At 34.6% G+C, this 19,948-nt stretch overlaps 2 protein-coding genes across 5 annotated transcripts; one reads left to right on the plus strand and one right to left on the minus strand.

Annotated features, from left to right (window-relative positions):
- Nucleotides 1-326: 326 nt before the first annotated feature.
- On the plus strand, nucleotides 327-4,218 carry LOC147393631 (putative methyltransferase PMT16). Its single transcript, XM_086456745.1, has 6 exons — nucleotides 327-1,344; nucleotides 2,501-2,711; nucleotides 2,806-3,106; nucleotides 3,196-3,588; nucleotides 3,684-3,761; nucleotides 3,850-4,218. Exons 1-6 carry the CDS (start codon nucleotides 637-639, stop codon nucleotides 4,094-4,096), a joined length of 1,938 nt encoding a protein of 645 aa, XP_086312871.1. The 5' UTR covers nucleotides 327-636; the 3' UTR covers nucleotides 4,097-4,218.
- A 5,241-nt stretch (nucleotides 4,219-9,459) lies between these two features.
- On the minus strand, nucleotides 9,460-18,446 carry SAY1 (Ubiquitin-like superfamily protein). Of its 4 annotated transcripts, none has more exons than XM_086455731.1 (12): nucleotides 18,131-18,446; nucleotides 14,709-14,770; nucleotides 14,223-14,596; nucleotides 13,999-14,159; nucleotides 13,833-13,916; nucleotides 13,627-13,745; nucleotides 13,239-13,494; nucleotides 11,468-11,671; nucleotides 11,223-11,387; nucleotides 10,183-10,326; nucleotides 10,051-10,107; nucleotides 9,460-9,838 (listed from the first exon to the last, which is right to left on the minus strand). In XM_086455731.1, exons 1-12 carry the CDS (start codon nucleotides 18,212-18,214, stop codon nucleotides 9,731-9,733), a joined length of 1,818 nt encoding a protein of 605 aa, XP_086311857.1. In that variant the 5' UTR covers nucleotides 18,215-18,446; the 3' UTR covers nucleotides 9,460-9,730. The 4 variants fall into 4 exon arrangements, with proteins under 4 accessions (XP_086311857.1, XP_086311858.1, XP_086311859.1 ...); XM_086455732.1 differs by adding an exon at nucleotides 16,760-16,883 and having other exon boundaries at nucleotides 13,999-14,596; nucleotides 18,131-18,441; XM_086455733.1 differs by adding an exon at nucleotides 16,729-16,883 and having other exon boundaries at nucleotides 13,999-14,596; nucleotides 18,131-18,441.
- Nucleotides 18,447-19,948: the final 1,502 nt, after the last annotated feature.

Consider the following 19,948-nt stretch of genomic DNA (forward strand, 5'->3'; position numbering starts at 1 on the left):
TCAAGTGTTCGAGTTTTGACTATTAATCCTTACAGTAACATCTTTCCATTCCCTATAAACCCTTAAAAATAAAAATAAAACCCCAACTACTCCCTGGTCCCACAGGGGAGATTTACAGTTAAAATTATGATTTGTGACAGATAAGAAGATATTAATTGTAATTAACTCCTCCAGAAGCAACCTCACGACATCCTTATTTTCCCCACTACAACCTCCAACATAATTTTTTTATATTTAAGTTTATTTTATAAAAACTAAAATTATAAATTATAAAGAAAATAAAAACAAAAACAAAAAAAAGGATCAAAAGCGTTCTGGCCGAAGTCCCACCTAAGACCAGATTATCCCAATTAGGTAAACCTGCAAAAATCTTATAATACCCCCACTTCTTCTCCACTTCCATCCTCCCCTCTCTCTTCTCCTTCCCCACATCGATCTCCACATGAACACCAGCCTGTTCTAGTGCTCTCCCTCCTACCATTATATTTTACCACCGTTTCATCTTCACTACTCACATGATCAACCAACATCAAGACCAACCTCTCTTTAATCCCTCCTTTCTCAACCTTTAAAAACCCTTCAAGTCTCTGTTTGTATGTGTGACTGTGAGAGAGAGAGAAACTGTGGTAGTTGGCTATGGCGCTTCACAACCCATCGTATTACGGTACAACCAAGTATCTCTGTCCCTATTTGAAGAAGATCAATCTCTTCTTAATCGCTCTAGTCATCGTTCTTTGCTCTATCTTCTACTGCATCGGTGTGTGGCAACATAGTAGTGGCCCCACCATAGATCGAAACCCCACCACCACACTTGATCATCAAATCAAATGTTATTCTAATCCTACAAAAAACACAACCCATAGCTCAAAATCCAACGTTCTTGATTTCTCGACCCACCATGCTGCAGGAGATGAAGTACCCACGTCACCAATCATGAATACGAAGTATTTTCCTCCGTGCGCCGCGAAGTACAGTGAGTACACCCCATGTGAAGACGAGAAGAGATCGTTGAAGTTTGATAGAGAGAGATTGAAATACAGAGAGAGACATTGTCCCGAGAAGAAGGAGATATTGAAGTGTCGGGTACCCGCTCCGTTTGGGTACAAGAACCCGTATCCGTGGCCCCAGAGTCGTGATTTGGTGTGGTATGCGAACGTACCTCACAAACATCTAACGGTTGAGAAAGCGGTTCAGAATTGGATCATATATGAAGGTGATCGATTCAGATTTCCTGGTGGTGGGACCATGTTTCCTAATGGCGCTGATGCGTATATCGATGATATTGACAAGATGATAAATCTTAGAGATGGGTCTATTCGAACCGCCATAGATACTGGTTGTGGGGTGAGTAATCCATCAATCTCTACCAACTCAATTGCTTCCCTTTTAAAAAACAGGATGGGCGGGTTCATGAACTGAACCGGCCGGTTCGGTGAATAAAAAAAAAGGAGTAAAATTTAGGGATTTTTAGAAATCTTTGAAATTTATTTTATTATATCTTAATTTTGGCTCATTTTAGATAAATCGGTCGGAGCTACAAATGTTCCGGCTTAGATGAACCAGAATTGATTTTAATTTTAATTTTTTTTAAATCTATTTTTCGATTTTATGGAAATTTTGATTTGGTGGAAATGATGATTTTTTTTTGGTAATAAATTAGGTTGATAGGATTAGACAAAAAGATCACGAGAAATCAGGAGAAATAATATTTTTATTTTTTATTTTTTATATATTTTTAGCAAGTAAGAGATCAGACTGAGATTTGGGTTTGAAGTGTGTTGCTATCAGCCTGAGGAGTATGTCTTCCTAGTTAAACAAGGTTTCATAGTCCTTGGAAAGGTTTGAACCTTTTTGGAGATTTTTTAAGTCAAACATTAGTCTGATCAAATTATCTTAACCATCCGATCCATGGGTATTTTTCGATTTTCGATGATATTGGATGAAAATGCCAGAAAATGTAGTAAATCAGATGTTTATGATCACCCAAGTGGTTCAAATTTTGAACTCAAAGTGGGACTTGATAAATACCTTTCCCCTCCTAAATTGGAAATTTTTTTCCAATTTGGAGGAAATAATTGTCCTTTTTTATCTTGTATCAAATAAATTTGACCATTAGATCCAAGGGTATTCTTGGGTTTTCCATTTTTGATCAACAGTACAGAAAATTTAGTAAATTGGATGGTCATGATCACCCAATTGGATCAAATTTTGCTCCAACTTCTTCAACCCATATGAAAAATTCTTTGATTTTTTTTTAAAATGTCGCGATTAATTCATGATTCTTTGAATCGACAATTTAATCCCATTTTATTCATAAAGCTTTGAAAATTCTAAAATTTGTCATTTTGCTTTATATTATGTTAAGTAGTAGGATTTTTTATTTTTATTTTCTGATGTTTTCCAAACTTTTCTCTTATCGAATTTTCCCGAATCTCGACTTCGGTTCTATGATTCAAACTGTTACAATGGATTTGAAGGTGTGGTCTTTTTGATCTTATAGGTAGCAAGTTGGGGTGCTTACCTTCTATCGCGAAACATCTTAACCATGTCATTTGCACCAAGAGATACCCACGAAGCACAAGTTCAATTCGCCCTCGAACGAGGAGTGCCAGCATTGATCGGAGTTCTCGCTTCTAAAAGGCTTCCATACCCATCGAGAGTCTTCGACATGGCCCATTGCTCTCGATGTCTTATTCCTTGGGAACAATATGGTGATCATCAAATCAAATTTACAATAATTACAACTCTTTGTGAGTTTTACGTGCATGAGAATCAATTTTTAACAAATGTGTTTGTGTAAAACAGATGGGCAATACCTCATTGAAGTCGATCGAATTCTACGCCCTGGTGGGTATTGGATTTTGTCGGGTCCACCGATCCATTGGAAGCGACATTGGAAAGGTTGGGAAAGAACTCGAGAAGATCTACAGAGTGAACAATCAAGGATCGAGTCTCTAGCCAAGAGCCTATGTTGGAAGAAAGTCAAAGAAGTGAATGATATTGCAATTTGGCAAAAACCCACTAATCACATTCATTGTAAACTCAATAGAAGGGTCATTAAGAACCCAAAGTTCTGTCAAGCATCACAAGATCCCGATAAGGCTTGGTAAGCTAAAAACGAAATAATTTTACTTCTATATTGATTCTTCTTGTAATTTGGATTTTGTTTAAATTTCAATTAGATTACATTTTCAGGTACACCGGATTGGAGACTTGTATAACTCCTCTGCCTAATGTGTTCGACATAAAAGAAATCGCGGGTGGAAAATTGGCGAAATGGCCCGAGAGATTGACTTCAACCCCACCAAGAATTAGTAGTGGAAGCGTCGAGGGAATTAATGAGAAGATCTTCAAAGAAGATACAGAGCTTTGGAAGAGAAGAATAAATTATTACGAGGCGGTGATCAATCAGCTAGGACAAAAAGGAAGGTACCGTAACTTGTTAGATATGAATGCATATTTGGGAGGATTCGCTGCTGCACTTGTCGATGATCCATTGTGGGTCATGAATGTCGTCCCCACTGAAGCAAAGATCAACACCTTAGGAGTCATTTACGAACGTGGGTTGATCGGGACATACCAAAATTGGTACGTTTTACACTAAATTTAGTACCCAAAGTGGTTCGTAAAAGATTTAAGCTCTATAGTTTCTTACATATCCAACATGATTTGCTATGTTGTAGGTGTGAGGCCATGTCTACTTATCCGAGGACGTATGATCTCATACATGTGGATTCAGTGTTTAGCCTTTACAAAGACAGGTAAATCAATTAAAGAGTTTTCTCAAAAAAGTACTAATCAATATAATTGATCTTTTCGATGATCGTTTGTACTACACTTGTGTTTCAGCTGTGAAATGGAAGATATTCTATTGGAAATGGATAGAATTTTACGTCCCGAAGGTACTGTAATATTCAGAGACGATGTTGATGTTTTGTTGAAGATTAAAAGCATCACAAATGGATTGAAATGGGATAGTCGTATAGCTGATCATGAAGATGGACCCCATAAGAGGGAGAAGCTTTTACTTGCAGAGAAGTTATATTGGACTGCTCCAAGTTCTGGCCATGAACAAGAAGACACTAATACAGCTTAGAATTTGTTTTATGTTTTAATCTGTTGGTCTCTTTTCATTTTTTGTTTCACAATTCTTTTAAATATGATTTGTTCAAACTCTCATCTTAGCTTTTTAATTCAGTTGTGGGTACACCAATGAATCGAGGTGGGTCAAGTTTTCTTAATTTGGACTCAAAAATTTTAGTGCTTTGTTGATCTTAATTTTCCGATCAACAATAAAATAAAAGAGTAATGCTGAAGTGACCTCAAGATTAGACCTCACATCACATGCCCTGACCAGATGTGAAAGTGTGTGAACCATAGATGCTTTCCTCGAGATACAAGTGAAAATGCATCTATGGCTCTCATCCACTTTCACGTCAAGATATGCAATATGAGGTCCAATCTTTTGACGTCACTCTAAAATGGTATATCTCGAGTATAACCAAGATGAAGGATGTAGCAATGGAAGACAAGGTAAGTCCAAGTCAAAACAAATATTCAAGTTGAAGGTTCGAGAAGAGCAGCAATAACGTTGATGGAAACAACGAAAACATGTGTGAAATAACTAATGCGTGGCTTTGGACATTGTAGAATTAAAGGGATATGATTCGTTTAGTTGACCCCAAATTCTTGGAACAAAGTTATGAGATTCTTGATGAAAATCAAAGGGTGTCAAGGCCTTATTGAGAAATATGAAATAAAATAGAAAATACAAACTTAAGGGAATCAATCTTCTTTACTAGCACAAATAAATGATCACAAAGTTACAGTCCCCCCCACCCCCCCATCTCTCTCCTCAAATCCATTTTCTCTCAAACCCAAAATATATAGGTCAAAGTTCTTTTTTTTTTTTTTTTTTCGGCTTCTCTGGTAGCCCCACCCTTTGGATAAGACTAATCCCATGGTCACACGCACCACCCCCTCGAAAAATCCTTCATTCAACTAGTTGAGTCAAGAGTCAACTAAACCCTAGAGGGTGACCCCAAGAAATTCATTGCTTTGTGGGGTTTCGAACACTTGACCTATCCTTCCCAAGGAGTTTGTCAAGGCTCGGCTTGCCACTAGGCCAACCACTTGGGGTTAAGTTATGAATATATATTTCGACTTGATTACATAAATATCATTTCTACATAAACCCCAAGAAATTTGGCGTCACAGTTTGTGAACCACCATCCCCCCCTCCTCCTCCTCCTCTATAATAAGAAAATCCTTTCATTGGATCCAAAGAATTTCCTTTGAGAGCTGCTATTGGCATCCCAACTTTTACTTATTACACTTCAATGACTTAAATTATTTCATACCCCAATAAAGATTGAAACACACCATTCAAACATTACAAAGTTTGGTCAAATTATTATATCTCAATGTTAAAAAGAAATTATAACACTCATTCAAATGATTTCAGCAATTGTGAACAATTCCGATTAGGCTCATATAAAATGCTAAACACATTTACGGTAATAACAAAAACTATTAGCACCGGAACTTTTACTTATTTTCAACCATTCAATTATTTTCTTTATTTTTAATTGAGATATAATATATAAAAGTTAGGGTGCCATTAACAACTCTTTTTTTTTTTTCTAAAAAACAGAGAAGAACAGACTAGATTCTTGTGTACTCCAAATCAATAGAATGTCAAAAACTGGAGGGTGGTCATTTCATATAAAATAAAGTCCTCTTACATGGGCCCATGAAATGATTGTTTCTTATCATCTGCATGTGTGCCACGTGTCACTTCCGAAAAATCAATATTTTCTGTTCACACAGGAATAGTATATTAGGTGAAACTTTTGTACTATTTTGTCTTTGATGATAACTGCATGGGAAAATGTTCAACACCCTACACTTTACCCTACGTTTTATCAAACATGTATTTTGTCCTATATGGGTTAGAAATTTTAGAATGGGTCGATTTTTGATGAGGATGATCTCTACGATTAGAAGATCCTCCTCATCAAAAATCAGCCCATTCCGAAATTTCTAGTCCCATGTTTACAAGTTGAAAAATCGTGAACCGTCCATTTTTTGTAAATCATTTTTTATAGGATTAGAAATTTTGGAATGGGCTGATTTTTGGTGAGGATGATCTCCTCACCATAGAAATCATCCTCACCAAAAATCAGTCTATTCCAAAACTTCTAACCCATGTGGGACAAAACACGTCTAGTAAAGCGTAGGGTGGTGAACAGGGACCCAACTGCATGAGTTGGAGGTGGGAAGGGACTGAATAGTCAATAAATAAATTCTGATCTTTCTTTCCTCATTCCCTTCTTTCCATCCTTTTAATTTCATCAGACCTGCAACTAAGCAACTACCCTGCAAATCGTATAGTAAAAAAAAGGGCTTTTCAGCAAATGTGGAGGAAATTAGTTAGAGAAATTAATCTGTACAGTGTGCTATTGACACCCTAAAATTTACTTGTTATAGCCCTTTGAGCCTATTCATAAGTGTAAACAACTACTACAATTATTTGAATTTATTATATTTTGTAATGTGAAGATTATAATTGAGCCTAACCTTTGTAATGTTTGAAGAGTGTGTTTTAATCTTTAATTTGGGTGTAATAAGTAAAAGTTGGATTGCGAATGGCAACTCTATTCTTTTTTAACAACTCTATTCTTTTTTAACAAAGACTTTAGAAAGAAAAAAAAAAAAAAAGAGTTGTGATAATTTGACTTAACCACGTGTTATACTCAATTAACACCTTTTATGTGACATGTTCAAAAATTATAGATTTGCACTCCTCGAGATACAGCATTGCACTTTTATGGAGGAGTGTAATTCTATATCTTGAGGAGTGCAGATCTACCGTTCTTGAACATGTCACGTCAAAGGTGTCGATTGAGTATGCCACATGGGTAAGTCAGATTATCATGATTAAAAATAAATAAAAAATGATATATGCCAATGGATGCTATAGATACTAGATAGAACTGTTGAGAGGCGGTCGATGGATATGGCCCCCTTTTAAGGAAAAGACAACTTTACCCTTATAAGTTAATATTGATCAATGTTAAAGATTTGGTTTTTTTTTTTTTTTCCTACCTTCCTAAAAGAAAAAAAGTCATTAACAAATATGATTTAAGTTGATTAAGGCTTCAATTAGATTAAATATTTAAGTTAAATAGGAATGGAGGAGCGTGTATGGATCCCAAAACTTTGGGATGAGGCTATGATGATAATGATGTCTCAAACATTTCTATCCTTTGGTTGGAGTACCTAATTTCTTGGATTTCTTTTTTTGATTCTCCTTTAGAGAGGGCCTATGGCTATCAAACCCCAAACAGCTTGATAATCAAATAACCTTTAGGAAATATTAAGGGATCCACTATTTAGAAGATTAATTTCATTATTACATTTCGGTTGGGCCTAACGTGAATATAGATTCTGAAAATAGATATAAATTCATTTTCAATAAGAGAAATCATGAGTTTGGACAAAATGAAATAAAGGAAGATCATTCGTTTAGTTAACCCCATATCTTTAGAATAAACCTTTGTTATTGTGGTAGTAGTTGAACCTATGTTATCCAATTCGTTGCTACTAGTCAAAACCACGAACTAATACGAAATGAACTAGTTTGCAGTGCGGTTCATATTGGATTTGTAAAAGCAAGCGAACCACGAAACCATCAAATTTTAGTTGGGGTTAGCGAACCAAAACATAAAATTCGATGAACCAAATCAATTTATTAGTTTTTTTTTTTTTTTTTTCATTGTTTATATTAAAATTTTGAATTAATTTAATTATATTTAACTTGGATTTTTTTTTAAATATTGTGATTTTACTTATAACTTGTATCCTTGAATTATATATATGTGACAAGCAAACCAAGCTAAAGTGATAAACCACGAACCTCAAATCCGAATTCGAACCAGGTAGCTTACCCTGGAATTACCAATTGATTGACAATCAAGTAGTAATAATCAATAAAAGCTCATAAGTCGCCCTAACAAATTCTTAAAAGTTTTTGTACCTTTTCTTTCTTTATTGATGGATGAAGCAACCTTGAACTCGAATCGTATATGTTAAATAAAGGGTATAGGACAAGGTTCTAATGAAGAATTAAGATAGGGTAATCGAATGGATGACTATGATTTAAGTATAATGTGGTGAGAATGAGATAGAGTGACTCATAAGGCACAAGTTGATGCAGACTCGTGAATGATTGATATGTGTATAAAATAAGGTTTTATCATGTCCTTTCACCTAACCAATCTAATTCCATTTTTGACTTATAAATGGATTAGACAACACCCATCTCAGTTTTATTAAGGGTAATCTAATAGACTAATCACTCATTTATTAAACTTTAACAAGTAATTTATCATTGAAACTAGACTCTCTCTCTCTTCTCCTGTTTGTGGTGGATGAAGGTGAGGAGAGTCTTATAAAGTAGAGAAAATTTTAGAGTGGATGTGTTGACTTTGCCTTGGAATGCAAGTAAATATAACTTCAGTTATCTAAACTTTTGTTCATGTTAGGTCAGTTGAAATTTATGTTGCTACCTCAGTACAGGATCACTGGCTTTATTTTTTAAAAAAAAATTGAAAAATATTTTTTTCTTTAAAAAACAAAACATATTGTTACACTCCCCAACCTTTCACTGTAGTGGATGGTCCTGCTTTAAATGCAAATGCTACAATGTTTTGCAATGCATATGGAAATCTCTCTTGCGAATATTTCTTAAGAATTGAGGTGATTCGTGCAAATCATTTACATTGTGTAACCGCTAAGCATCACTAAAATTGATTTCAGAACATTATTTGCATTAGTTAATGATTTGCAGCTTACTAATATTTACTATTTTGTGGAGAGTAAGAAATAAATATCATTATTTATTCTTAAATATTTATAAACTTAAAACATTATTTTTGTTTTAAGTCATCCAAGTCGACTTGTGAGTTGTTCCGACTCTTTTGAGTTTCCAAGGTATAAAACTATGATCTATGCTACATTACCTAGTTAATGTATCATTTACAGATACATTAACTATTTGAATTTTTTAGAATAAAAAGTTTTGTTTAATTCAAAGGTAAGAACTAAATCAATGTTTCATGCTTAAAATGTCTTAAAACTCTAGAAAATTTAAGGAAAATATAGAATAACTTAACAAGACAATGTTTAAAGTCTTAAAATCAATAAACAAACAAACAAACAAAATTGACAAATTAATTAGGCTTAGACCCTAATTCCATTTTGTGGAACCAATTCACATGTAGCACAGACGTTTATAAATGCATGTATTTTTACACAAAATTTTTTTTTTTTTTCTCTCTAATTCTTCAAGAGAAACCCTGTTATATTTGAACCAGACCAACTTCTGCTTCAGTCCGGATTTCAACACACAGAGGTCATTGCAGTTGGACACTTTTCATTTCAAACAATTAACCGATATGTATAATCCAACCATTAACCAATCAAACGCCACCACGAATTTTAAAAAATGCTAAACTAATATATGGGGAGTTACTGAAAGATTTGTTTCAAGTTCATTACTGTTCCCTCGTCCATCCTTCTCTCTGTTTCTGCTAATATATTCTAAGGTATTCCAATCAAATACCACAAAAGCTGAAATTAACTCCCACACTTCAACAATATATTCTTTATATCTAAACCAAACCTTCAGGTATGTATGTTCTGCTGCAACTTTAAATGAGAGGATTTGTTAAATCAATTCTAGGAACAAAGCTTCTTGTTTACTAGTCAAACCTACTTCACTCAAAGACAGTTTGCTCTCGCCATCGCTGAAAGCACGTCGGGGGTATGGTCTTACCTGTCCAGCACGGAAATTAAGCAACAAGAGTTAGAAATATTGAGAGGCTATACATACCTTACCACCACCTCAATTCACTTTTACAATCACAACTATTATCTGTAATCCCATGATAATTCAAACCACAAAGAAACTCTATTCTTCTTTTATAGTAAAATTCTATAAGATGGTTCTAACAAAATGCAGATCAAGGTAGATAGAAGAAAAATTACCAGTCTATAGGTGCCAGGCTTAACCCCTCTTCCCACATCTATGAAGTCAAAAAGAGACTGCATATGCAAGACACAATGAGATTAAGTCGATAAAATATGCAAATAGAAGGATGTACTGTTTAGAAGATAAACCTGGAGTTTGTCAGACTTCAGAAAGCGGCGGCCACGGCGGCTGCCATCTGGCATCCGAACAAGAAGAGTTACACCATTTTCGTCAGCTAAAGCCGGTTCTTGAGGAAGACGAGCTTCTTTTGCAGCTAACTGTCTCTCAATCTCCTACCATCAGTAATGAATTTAGTCAAACATCAGGAACACAGTCTATATGATTTTAGTTGCAATTTTCTTATTACAAGGAGTTTTTTCTTTCCAGTCGAGGAAAATGAAGATGGCTATTGTACACATATAATATGTCAATAAGTTAGAATAAGTACACATCATAAATTGGATAATTAAGGCTAAGCTAGTCTTAATCTTGTTTATGATAAGTAACACAAGTCAATAGGGGTCATATAAACTATTATTAAAACGAGATAAAAAATATTATGACATAATCATAACTAATTCAAACAAACCAAAACTAAATAAAACTAGGAAAAACATCCAAAGTCATTGTTACCATTGTTCTTGTTGTTATTCACACATGTAACAAACTATTATAAGAGCGTATCTTTCTTTTGGTAAGAGCATACATTTCTTTCTTTTGAAATGTTGTCAGCTTAAAGAAATTCCTCACAAAATCACCTATTAGGTACTCTTAGCCATGGAAATACATGCGTGTCAAATCCATTAGTATACATTATCCTGAGAACATATTAAAATGAACATTTCATGCTGCATGGCTACGTTATCAATTCAGGAGAGAAAATAAATGAAGTGGAATCACTGACATCATAAAATCTTATATTCGCACAAACAAATTTTTGTTTTTTTGTTTTTAACAAACAAGAGTCAGCAGATAAATACACATTGCAAAAAAGTAAACAACTGTAGAGTTGAAACTGGAGAAGGAACATTATTGAACTAGTCTCAAGCTTTGTTTCAAATACATGAGATTTGTATCAATGTTATGATAGGGAAACACATAGAACCAATCATAAAATCAAAAGTTCTATTTATTATGTAAGAACTCATCTCAACTCTATTCATAACAGCAGGAATTCAATCGATATTACCTCTTCCTCCATTAATTTCTTGCGAGATTGTTCCTCCTTCAATCTTTCTTCTTCCAGAGCAGCTTCTCTGGCAGCTTTTTCTTTTAAGCGACAAGCTTCAGCTTCCTCCATGGCCTTTAATTCTTTTTCTCTGTCAGCTTGGAGTGATGCAAGATACTCGTCATCCTGCAAGCTTAGATCTAGCATTAATAGTGTCACAGACAATGACTATAGTCATTCGATGGTTACTTAAATGAAGGGCATACCTGCTGTTCTCGTAGCAGTCGCTGAGCTTCAAGAGCGGGTGATGCAGGACCAGGGACACGTCGAGGATAGGGACCCATGTTTCTATCTGAAAGCTGATGAGGTGGGAATGTAAAACCATATGCAGGCCCTTCAGGAATTCCACCAAAAAGTGCCGCCTCAAGCATAACTGCTTCATCGTGCTCCTCTGAAGATATGCCTCCCCACTTCATCACAGTAAAAAAATGCAAACCAATTAATCAGGAGAGTTGCTATTGGTAACCCGACTTTTACTTATTACACCCCAATTTCTTAAATTATTTATCACACTCCAATTAAAGATTATAACACACTCTTCAAACATTACAAAGGTTCGGCTCAAATTATAATCTCAACATTACAAAATATTCAAACAATTTCAGTAGTTGTTTACAATTATGATTAAGCTCATATAAAATCATGGGAAAATTATGAAACAAATCCAAAAAAAAATTTATTTATCAAAAAGAATCTAATTTTTGAAAAATTAGAAAAAAGATAAAAATCCGGTCATTGAAAGACCGGTTTCTTCTCTCTTCACTTCTCTCTCCTCTTTCTCTCTCTACATTTAAAAAAAAAAATCAAATTTTTTTAAAAAATACCGATCATTGAAAGACCAGTTTCTTCTCTCTCTTCACTTCTCTCTCCTCTACATTCAAGATTAATATGTCTAATAAAAATTATGAAAAAATATATATCTAATAAAAATTCTTAAAATCAAGTTATCATCATCAAATCCCATATTTCTACATTTATGAATTACCAAATTCTATCATACATCAAATCCCACGTTTAAAAAAAGAGAGAAATTGCAAATCGCATTTTAAACGTGATTTTTTTTTTTTTTTTTTTTTTAAATTCACCAATTTTTGTGACTATGGTTATAAGTGAATGCAATGAGCACAAATGGTGGGTGCAAATAGCCTAGCTTGTACCGTTATGTATGAAGGGTTGGGACTTAGGAGAGTTTAACTACCATCTCATCGTTTATTGTTAACTTTAAAAAGCGATGGCATATTTTGTAGAATAAGAAAAAGGGATGAAAAAAAGATTAAATAAATAATGTGTAAAAGTGACCAACTTCGTGAACATTAGGGGTGTCAATGGATCGGTTCCGGTTTGATTCCTATGAATATTAGAATCATAATTACTATAAATTTTTTTTTTTTTAATTTTTTTCATAATTTTCCCTTTTTTTTTAAAATGTAGAGGAGAGAGAAGTGAAGAGAGAAGAAACCGGTCTTTCAATGACCGGTATTTTTAAAAAAATTCGATTTTTTTAAATGTAGAGAGAGAAAGAGGAGAGAGAAGTGAAGAGAGAGAAGAAACCGGTCTTTCAATGACTGGTATTTTAAAAAAAATTCGATTTTTTTTTTAAATGTAGAGGAGAGAGAAGAAACCGGTCTTTCAATGACCAGATTTTTATCTTTTTTCTAATTTTTAAAAATTAGATTCTTTTTGATAAATAATTTTTTTTTTGGATTTTTTTCATAATTTTCCCTAAAATCATACACCCAAAAAATAAAAATCTAGCAAAAAAAAACGAAAGAGCTTCCTTTGGCACCCCAACTTTTACTTATTTTCAATCATTCACTTATTTTCTTTATTTTTGTTTGGGGTGTAATAATTAAAAGTTAGGATGCCAATAGCAGCTCTGTTAATTAGTGTAACAACAAATTTCACTAAACCTGATCCCCTTCAGGGATTTGATGTTACAGGTTAGTGTTAAAGTTTTCTTTAATGGATGGATGATACCTCATCAGAAGGGAAAGCATCTCCATTACGTTGGGGAAGACTACCAATGTCATGTAATCCAGGACTTGATGGCGAACTATCTGCCACTTCTCCAGCTTCTTTGGGAGACTCCACAGATCCAGAAGAGACACGTACGGATCTCTGTCTCACCAATGGCTGCCCTTCTACATCTTCGACTTCAATTTGAACGGATGTGCTTCCTGCCTCTGGTTTAAATTTACTTGAAGATCCCTTGTTAAAAGAACCAAACCCTTGCCTCCACATAAATAAAACAAAATAAAAAAATGAGGAATGTGTAAACACATGCACACTCACTACACACATAAGCACACACAAAAATCAAACGATTTATATCACATAGATATGAACAGCAACAAAAGATAAATACCTTCTATCTGCCTCCGCCAGTTTTGTTAGTGCTTCCACATAAGATGGATTAATAACTCTCTTTTCTGCAGTTCCAACTAGCCCTCCCTGCTCACGCAATGCTTTTTCTCGCTCTGCTGTCTGAACTCAGTTCATGAAGACACAAGGATTAAGAAATATGAAAATAAAAAAAGCTAAAATATCTGACAAATGGAAAGATTAAAAAACCTTTAAAGACAATGAAACGGCACGTGCGAGCTCAGCATCTTCTAAGTGAGGCTGCCTTTGCTGAAGACTGGAACCAGATGTGTCCTAAATTGAAATGAAAATGGGTCAAGATAGATGGCTTCTACTAAGCATCAACAATACCATATTTGGAGTTGTTATCACATACATTGGGATCACCAAAATGCTGATTTGGTAAGCCTTCAACCTCTCGCTTTGAAGCCTCGATGGCCGCTCGGATCATTTCCTCTTCAATATCATAACCATAGTCGGGCACATGATCTAATTCAGGAGCACTTGGTCTAGAGTGTCTCTCATGAAGAATGTCACCTGCAATGCCGTTTTCCCTTTCATTCTGACCAAGAGAATGGGCACTGGGAGCAGTTGGAATACCTTCATCGTCTTCATCATCAATTATGACATTCCCATGGGTTTCAGGTCCATGTGCAGGTGCAGATTCAGTGACGTCCTCAATGGAAGGCCCATGTCCAGATTGACTAGGTTGGTCGTTCCCATCTTTGAACTCTATGGGTATCTCCCTCACCTCTCTTGGATGTGTTACCCGTGGTGCTCCACTGAGAGACTCAGTAGCACGTATTCCTTCAAAGAAATTTCTACGAAAGTCAGGGTCAAGGAGTGAGAAAGGACTCAAGTTCTGACCAGAGGAGAAAAGTGGCAAACGAGGTCCCCGGGATTCCACTTGAATTGGTTCATCATCTATATCCATGAAATCATTTTGGGGGGTTGGATTGGTTGTTGGATGTGTGCTGGACATGCAAGGGAACATAATAGTATTAAAAAGAATATTGGAACTCACAGAAATGAAAGGCGTAATTCAATGTAAACTAAAAGAAAATTTAAAATTGAAAGTAGGATTACATGTTTCTATCTCCTTCACTGAAATGTGCATTCACAGCTTCATTGAGATCACCACCATGTTCCTGATTAACAATCAGATGCAAAGACAGCATAGCACAAAAAGAGTATGGATAGTTAGGGGAGAATTAGATGTGAAACATTCTAACCACTTCCCACCAAGTAACCCCCAACTAAAGCACGAGAACTAAAGGAAAACTTATGAAAATTTTGATCCATTACAGACAACCATTCAACTGAAAACAATAATATATTTCAACAATGAAAGTAAATATGGTGTTGGGGTGTGGATAACCATTCTACACCCATTTTCCATTTCTTCTTCTCCAACAAATATCTCAATTTGGATTTCTACTCACAAGATAAAAGCTCTTCAAGCTCTAAAGAGACCTATTATGGGATTGAGAGAATGATCAAGGAAGAAATCGAAGGTTGGTTGCTACAATCCAGCAGCTGTTCCATTCTTCCTCTTTGTTTTCATTTTGTTTTTTAACACCCTTTTTTGTGCCTCTATGCCCTTATTTGGTGTGTTATACACATGGTTTAAAATATCGTATCGATTGAATGTTTCTTCATTCCCGAAACATTGAATGTTTCAGGGTCCATGGTTTAAAATATTGGAATGTATCATAATGTATTGGTCAATACGTATCGGTGTCAGCCAAGATCAATACGAAACATTGACCCTGAAACATTCAATGTTTCGGGAATGAATTGGGTATGTATCAGAATGTATCAGTTTGTATCGAATGAATCGGCCGATACTGTATTGATTTTTTCATTTACCAAAACATTCCATCGATACGACATTTGAAACCATGTTGGGGTCAATGTTTCGTATCGATCTTGGCTGATACCGATATGTATCGACCGATACATTCCGATATTTTAAACCATGTTCATGATTAATTTTTTCACTACCCACCAAACTCGCTTTCTAAATACTATCCAAGTGTTTTTTGAAAGTCAAACAAGATTATATAGACATTCTTCATCTCTTATTGAAACTTTTGTTGTATCTAGGTAAGAAAATAGCCTTGATGGTCCACTCTCTTACATGAAGGCAAATTGTTGTTTCTTGCCTTAGTCAGTGTTCCATCTTTCTCTACTAAAGTTCATAATGAGAATGTGTGACTCATAAATTTCATTCAATTACGTTTAATCTAGTTTTACACAACCAGCTTGCTAACACCAATCCTCAAGAATCTATATATCATTGGTTCTCTCTGCATTTAATAGTTCTTTGCACTTCTAAAATGTTTACAAACGATGAGGCGTGAGGCAAGGCGTTGGGATCTCTAGTGCCTTGAGGAGTAAGCCTCTTGCACATGAAATTTTTAAATAAATAACATAAAATATATACATAATTTATATAAACTAGGAAATGACACTATGGAAGTAGAAAATCAATCTACTTGTTGGCCTTGTAAATAAGTCTGGAGGGCTTTGGAATATAATATATACGGCAATAAATACACTTTGGAAATTGGATTTTGTACTGAAAAATTCCCTTAGAATTTTATTTTTTACCAAAATACCCTCAAATTCCAAAGTGTATTTATTACACCTTAACATGTGCCCTTAGGGCACACGTTAACAAAACCCTATATACATATGTGTGTGTGTGTGTGTGTCAATGGCACCATGGCATTAGAAAATCAAATCAAAGTTTTTTTTTTAATGAGCAAAATTCTCATTAAAAAAAAGAATGCGGATGGTCGGTCGAGGTGACCAACCAAACACGTCCAAATACAAGGGGTCTAATCTCCCGTGATACAACATACACCCTCCCAATTTGCTACAAAGTTCTAGAAAATACATCAAAATAAAAAAAGAAAATAAGGTTTAAAAGCAGAAATTTCTGATTTATACCTATACAACAACATATTTAGTTACTTTTCAAAAAAAAAAAAAAAAAACAACATATTTAGTAGTATGAGAAGCATAGGTGTAAAATAATAGATAAAAGGAAATATAAAAAAAAGTTAAAAAATTATTTTCTATTTACAACAAAAGCTTACACCTCAGCAAAAAAACGTATGCCTCATTCACACCTCGACTGTGGTGTACGCCTTTTTTATGCTTCATAACGCCTCGAGTGTATGGATGCTTCAACCTACCGCCTCAATGCATTTTTTGGTGCGCGTCATATTGAGGCTCGTCTCAAGGCTCACACCTCTGAATATCACAAGTAGTTTTACTATTTAGTAATTTTTGAAAATTATCCATCCACCTTTCCTTAATTTCAATGTCCCTTATTAAGAGTCTCTAGCATCATCAAAAATGCATCTAACTTTAACCGCCCACAGTTCGCTCCTTCATCCTTGCAAGTCTGCAAATAACTTTTCCACCTCTCATGTACATAACTATGGTACAAATTGACATAGATATCATATTATTTATAGGTGATATAAACATTATATTTTTATAGGGTTTTGTTAACGTGTGCCCTTAGGGCACAGGTTAAGATGCATTAAATACACTCCAAAACTTTATTTTCCTACCAAAAAAGCCCTAAAAAAAACAATTCTACCAAAAATATCCTCATATGCTTATTTCCAAGGTGTATTTAACGCATCTGTTAAGCGTGCCCTTAGGGAACATGTTAATAAAACCCATTTTTATATAAACATATATAGATTTTTAAAACATAAACATTACACCTCATTAAATACTACATTTTTAGTACTTCCATACATTTCAAAATTTTGCTTGGATCAAGTTCGTTACCAAGCCATGTACCACAATCATCTTTCTCTAATACCATCCTAGACCTCATCGATTCACCATCAATTTTCTTTTTATGCAACTTCTTCTCAATTTCCAAGACCTTCTTTTGCAAATCCATATATCTTCCTAGCCCTATAGTTTCTATATATGATAATAAATAAAATTTTCATTTTTACCAATAAAAAATGAACAAATATCCAATGAAAACAACCACTCAATCCTCTCTTCAATGTCATCTAGCACAAGCGAAAACACCGAAAAGAATCAGTGTGATTCATTAATTGCAAGTACAGTTAAATTAACTGTACATAGCAAGTCAAATCTTATCTCAACAATCGTGATTCATGTAAAAGATGCAATAAAACACTAAGAATTCACTAAGTCTATTACCACCAATCAACAAACCCTCAAATTTCAAACAAGAATATCATCCATTCATATAACTAAAGCATTCCCACTTAGATTCGGATGTTTCGTAACAGACACAATAAACATAACTCTAAATTTAGAGATTAACACCAAATTCAGATAAATAATAATAAAACAATACATCAGAAATTAACAAACAGGCCAAATTCGTACCTTTGAAAACCTAAAATCCTATAAAACATAATCCAAAACTACAAACTGGTTACAGAATGAGCAGAACATCAAGAAACCCTAAATTAATTAACCAAAATCACAAAAAACAATACCTCAAGCTTCTGCAGAGCAACCGCTTCGGAGGCACCAGTGATGCTCATAAACATATCGATTGCATCTTGATCGGATCTCGCCATTGTAGAATCCAAGATTTTCAGCAAATTATGTTGAACTACTTTAAATTCTGCAAATTAAGAGAGAGAGAGAGATGGAAATTTTGGGAGACTCTCTGTGATTGTGTGGAAATTAGGTCTATTTTAGTATTTTTGGAGTCTGGAATATTATTTGGACCTTTTGCGAGCCCAAATTAGGTGTCTGGGTCTTTCGCCCAGCTTCCACTCTTCCCTTCGTAAAAGAGAAGAATAATGCTACAGTGACCTCAACTGTGTACCTCACATCGCACTTTCCTGATGTGGAAGTGTGTGTGTGTGAACTTTAGATGCTTTTTCACCCGTAGTAACTCAAAAATGTGCGATGTGAGGTACAATTTGAAGTCACTGCAGCACGCCTCAATAGAGAATTTGCACTAAGCCTTAGTTAACTTGCTACCTAAGGTAGGTTAAAAATGTGGTAATGGTGTGCAACACATGTCATGCCAATCATTTTGACTTAGGTAAGGTTTAAAATGGGTTAGATTTAGTGATCCGAATCCAATTTTTAGCAAACTTGATTTCTTTAAGCATTTCCGAATTAAAATATGGGTTGATGTCCCTTGACCCAATTTGGATATGGGTCGAATATGGATCCATCCCTATATCCGAATGATATATTATTTTGTATGTTGTATGTTGTATTTTATTATTTTTTAGTCTATCATGTATCAACAAATGAGTATTAGGTGTGGTGGTCAAAACTTTTTTTTAAAAATAGAGAGGTCTTGAGTTCAAATTACACCACACTTTTTAATAAATTGCTTTGTAATGATTTGGAATTATCCGACCCGACCGACCAGAATCAATTATTTCGATCGGATCCGGATCCAAATAAAAAATCTGGATATAGATATAGGTAGCCACCTATACGGCCCGAACCCAACCCGTTTAAGCCCTAACCTTAGGGTTGTCAATGGGTTGGGTTCGGATTTGGAACCAATCCAATAATGATCGTATTGACAAATATTCTTAAAATAAGAATTAGATTGGACCCTTGTCGGATCGATTGTTTCTGTAGGGTATCAATATTAAGATCCAAATGTGATCAGTTAGCAATTGGATCAAAATCAATTTCATATGCAAAATGTAAAAAAATTCTCACATTTTATTGGATTAAGCCTTGTTGGATATGGATATGGTTGATCTAGGACCAATCTAATTGATTATCAAATCAAATCGTTATCGAAACCCAAATTGGATCTTTATTGAAAACCAAATCCTTCGAAATTATTGGATCAAAACCGAATGAATTTTGGGTATGATTCAATCCATTAACAACCCTAAATTGAATTTTATAAGTTAAGACTCTAAGTCATTATTACGGATGTAAATTGATTGGGGCTGGTTTGGCATGTATTATAGTTTTAACAATTCGGGCTGGGGGTGGGTTGAGGTTTTTGAGGTCCATCAAATTTTGGATTGGTTTGGACAATTGATGGTGCTAAGTGCTTTAGGATCAAGAATTTAGGGATCATTCGATGAACAACTAATTTTTTTGGTTATTTAGATAATTATACTAAAAGTTTTGGACATTTTGATTATTAATTTTATATCTCAAAAACACTTTGGAGTATTTAACTTATTAAATTTTGATTAAAAAAAATGAAAGATAGATCCATGAATGAGAGAGAGAGAGAGAGAGTTATGTTTCATTTAAACTTGTGGTATTGTTAATAGTGGCAATTAGAAGAACATGGAAGTTCAAGTTTTAAAGGGACA

This window comes from Akebia trifoliata, chromosome 10 (genome assembly GCF_017979445.1).
Source record: "Akebia trifoliata isolate Shusen 1 chromosome 10, ASM1797944v1, whole genome shotgun sequence".
Classification (NCBI taxonomy): Eukaryota; Viridiplantae; Streptophyta; class Magnoliopsida; order Ranunculales; family Lardizabalaceae; genus Akebia; species Akebia trifoliata.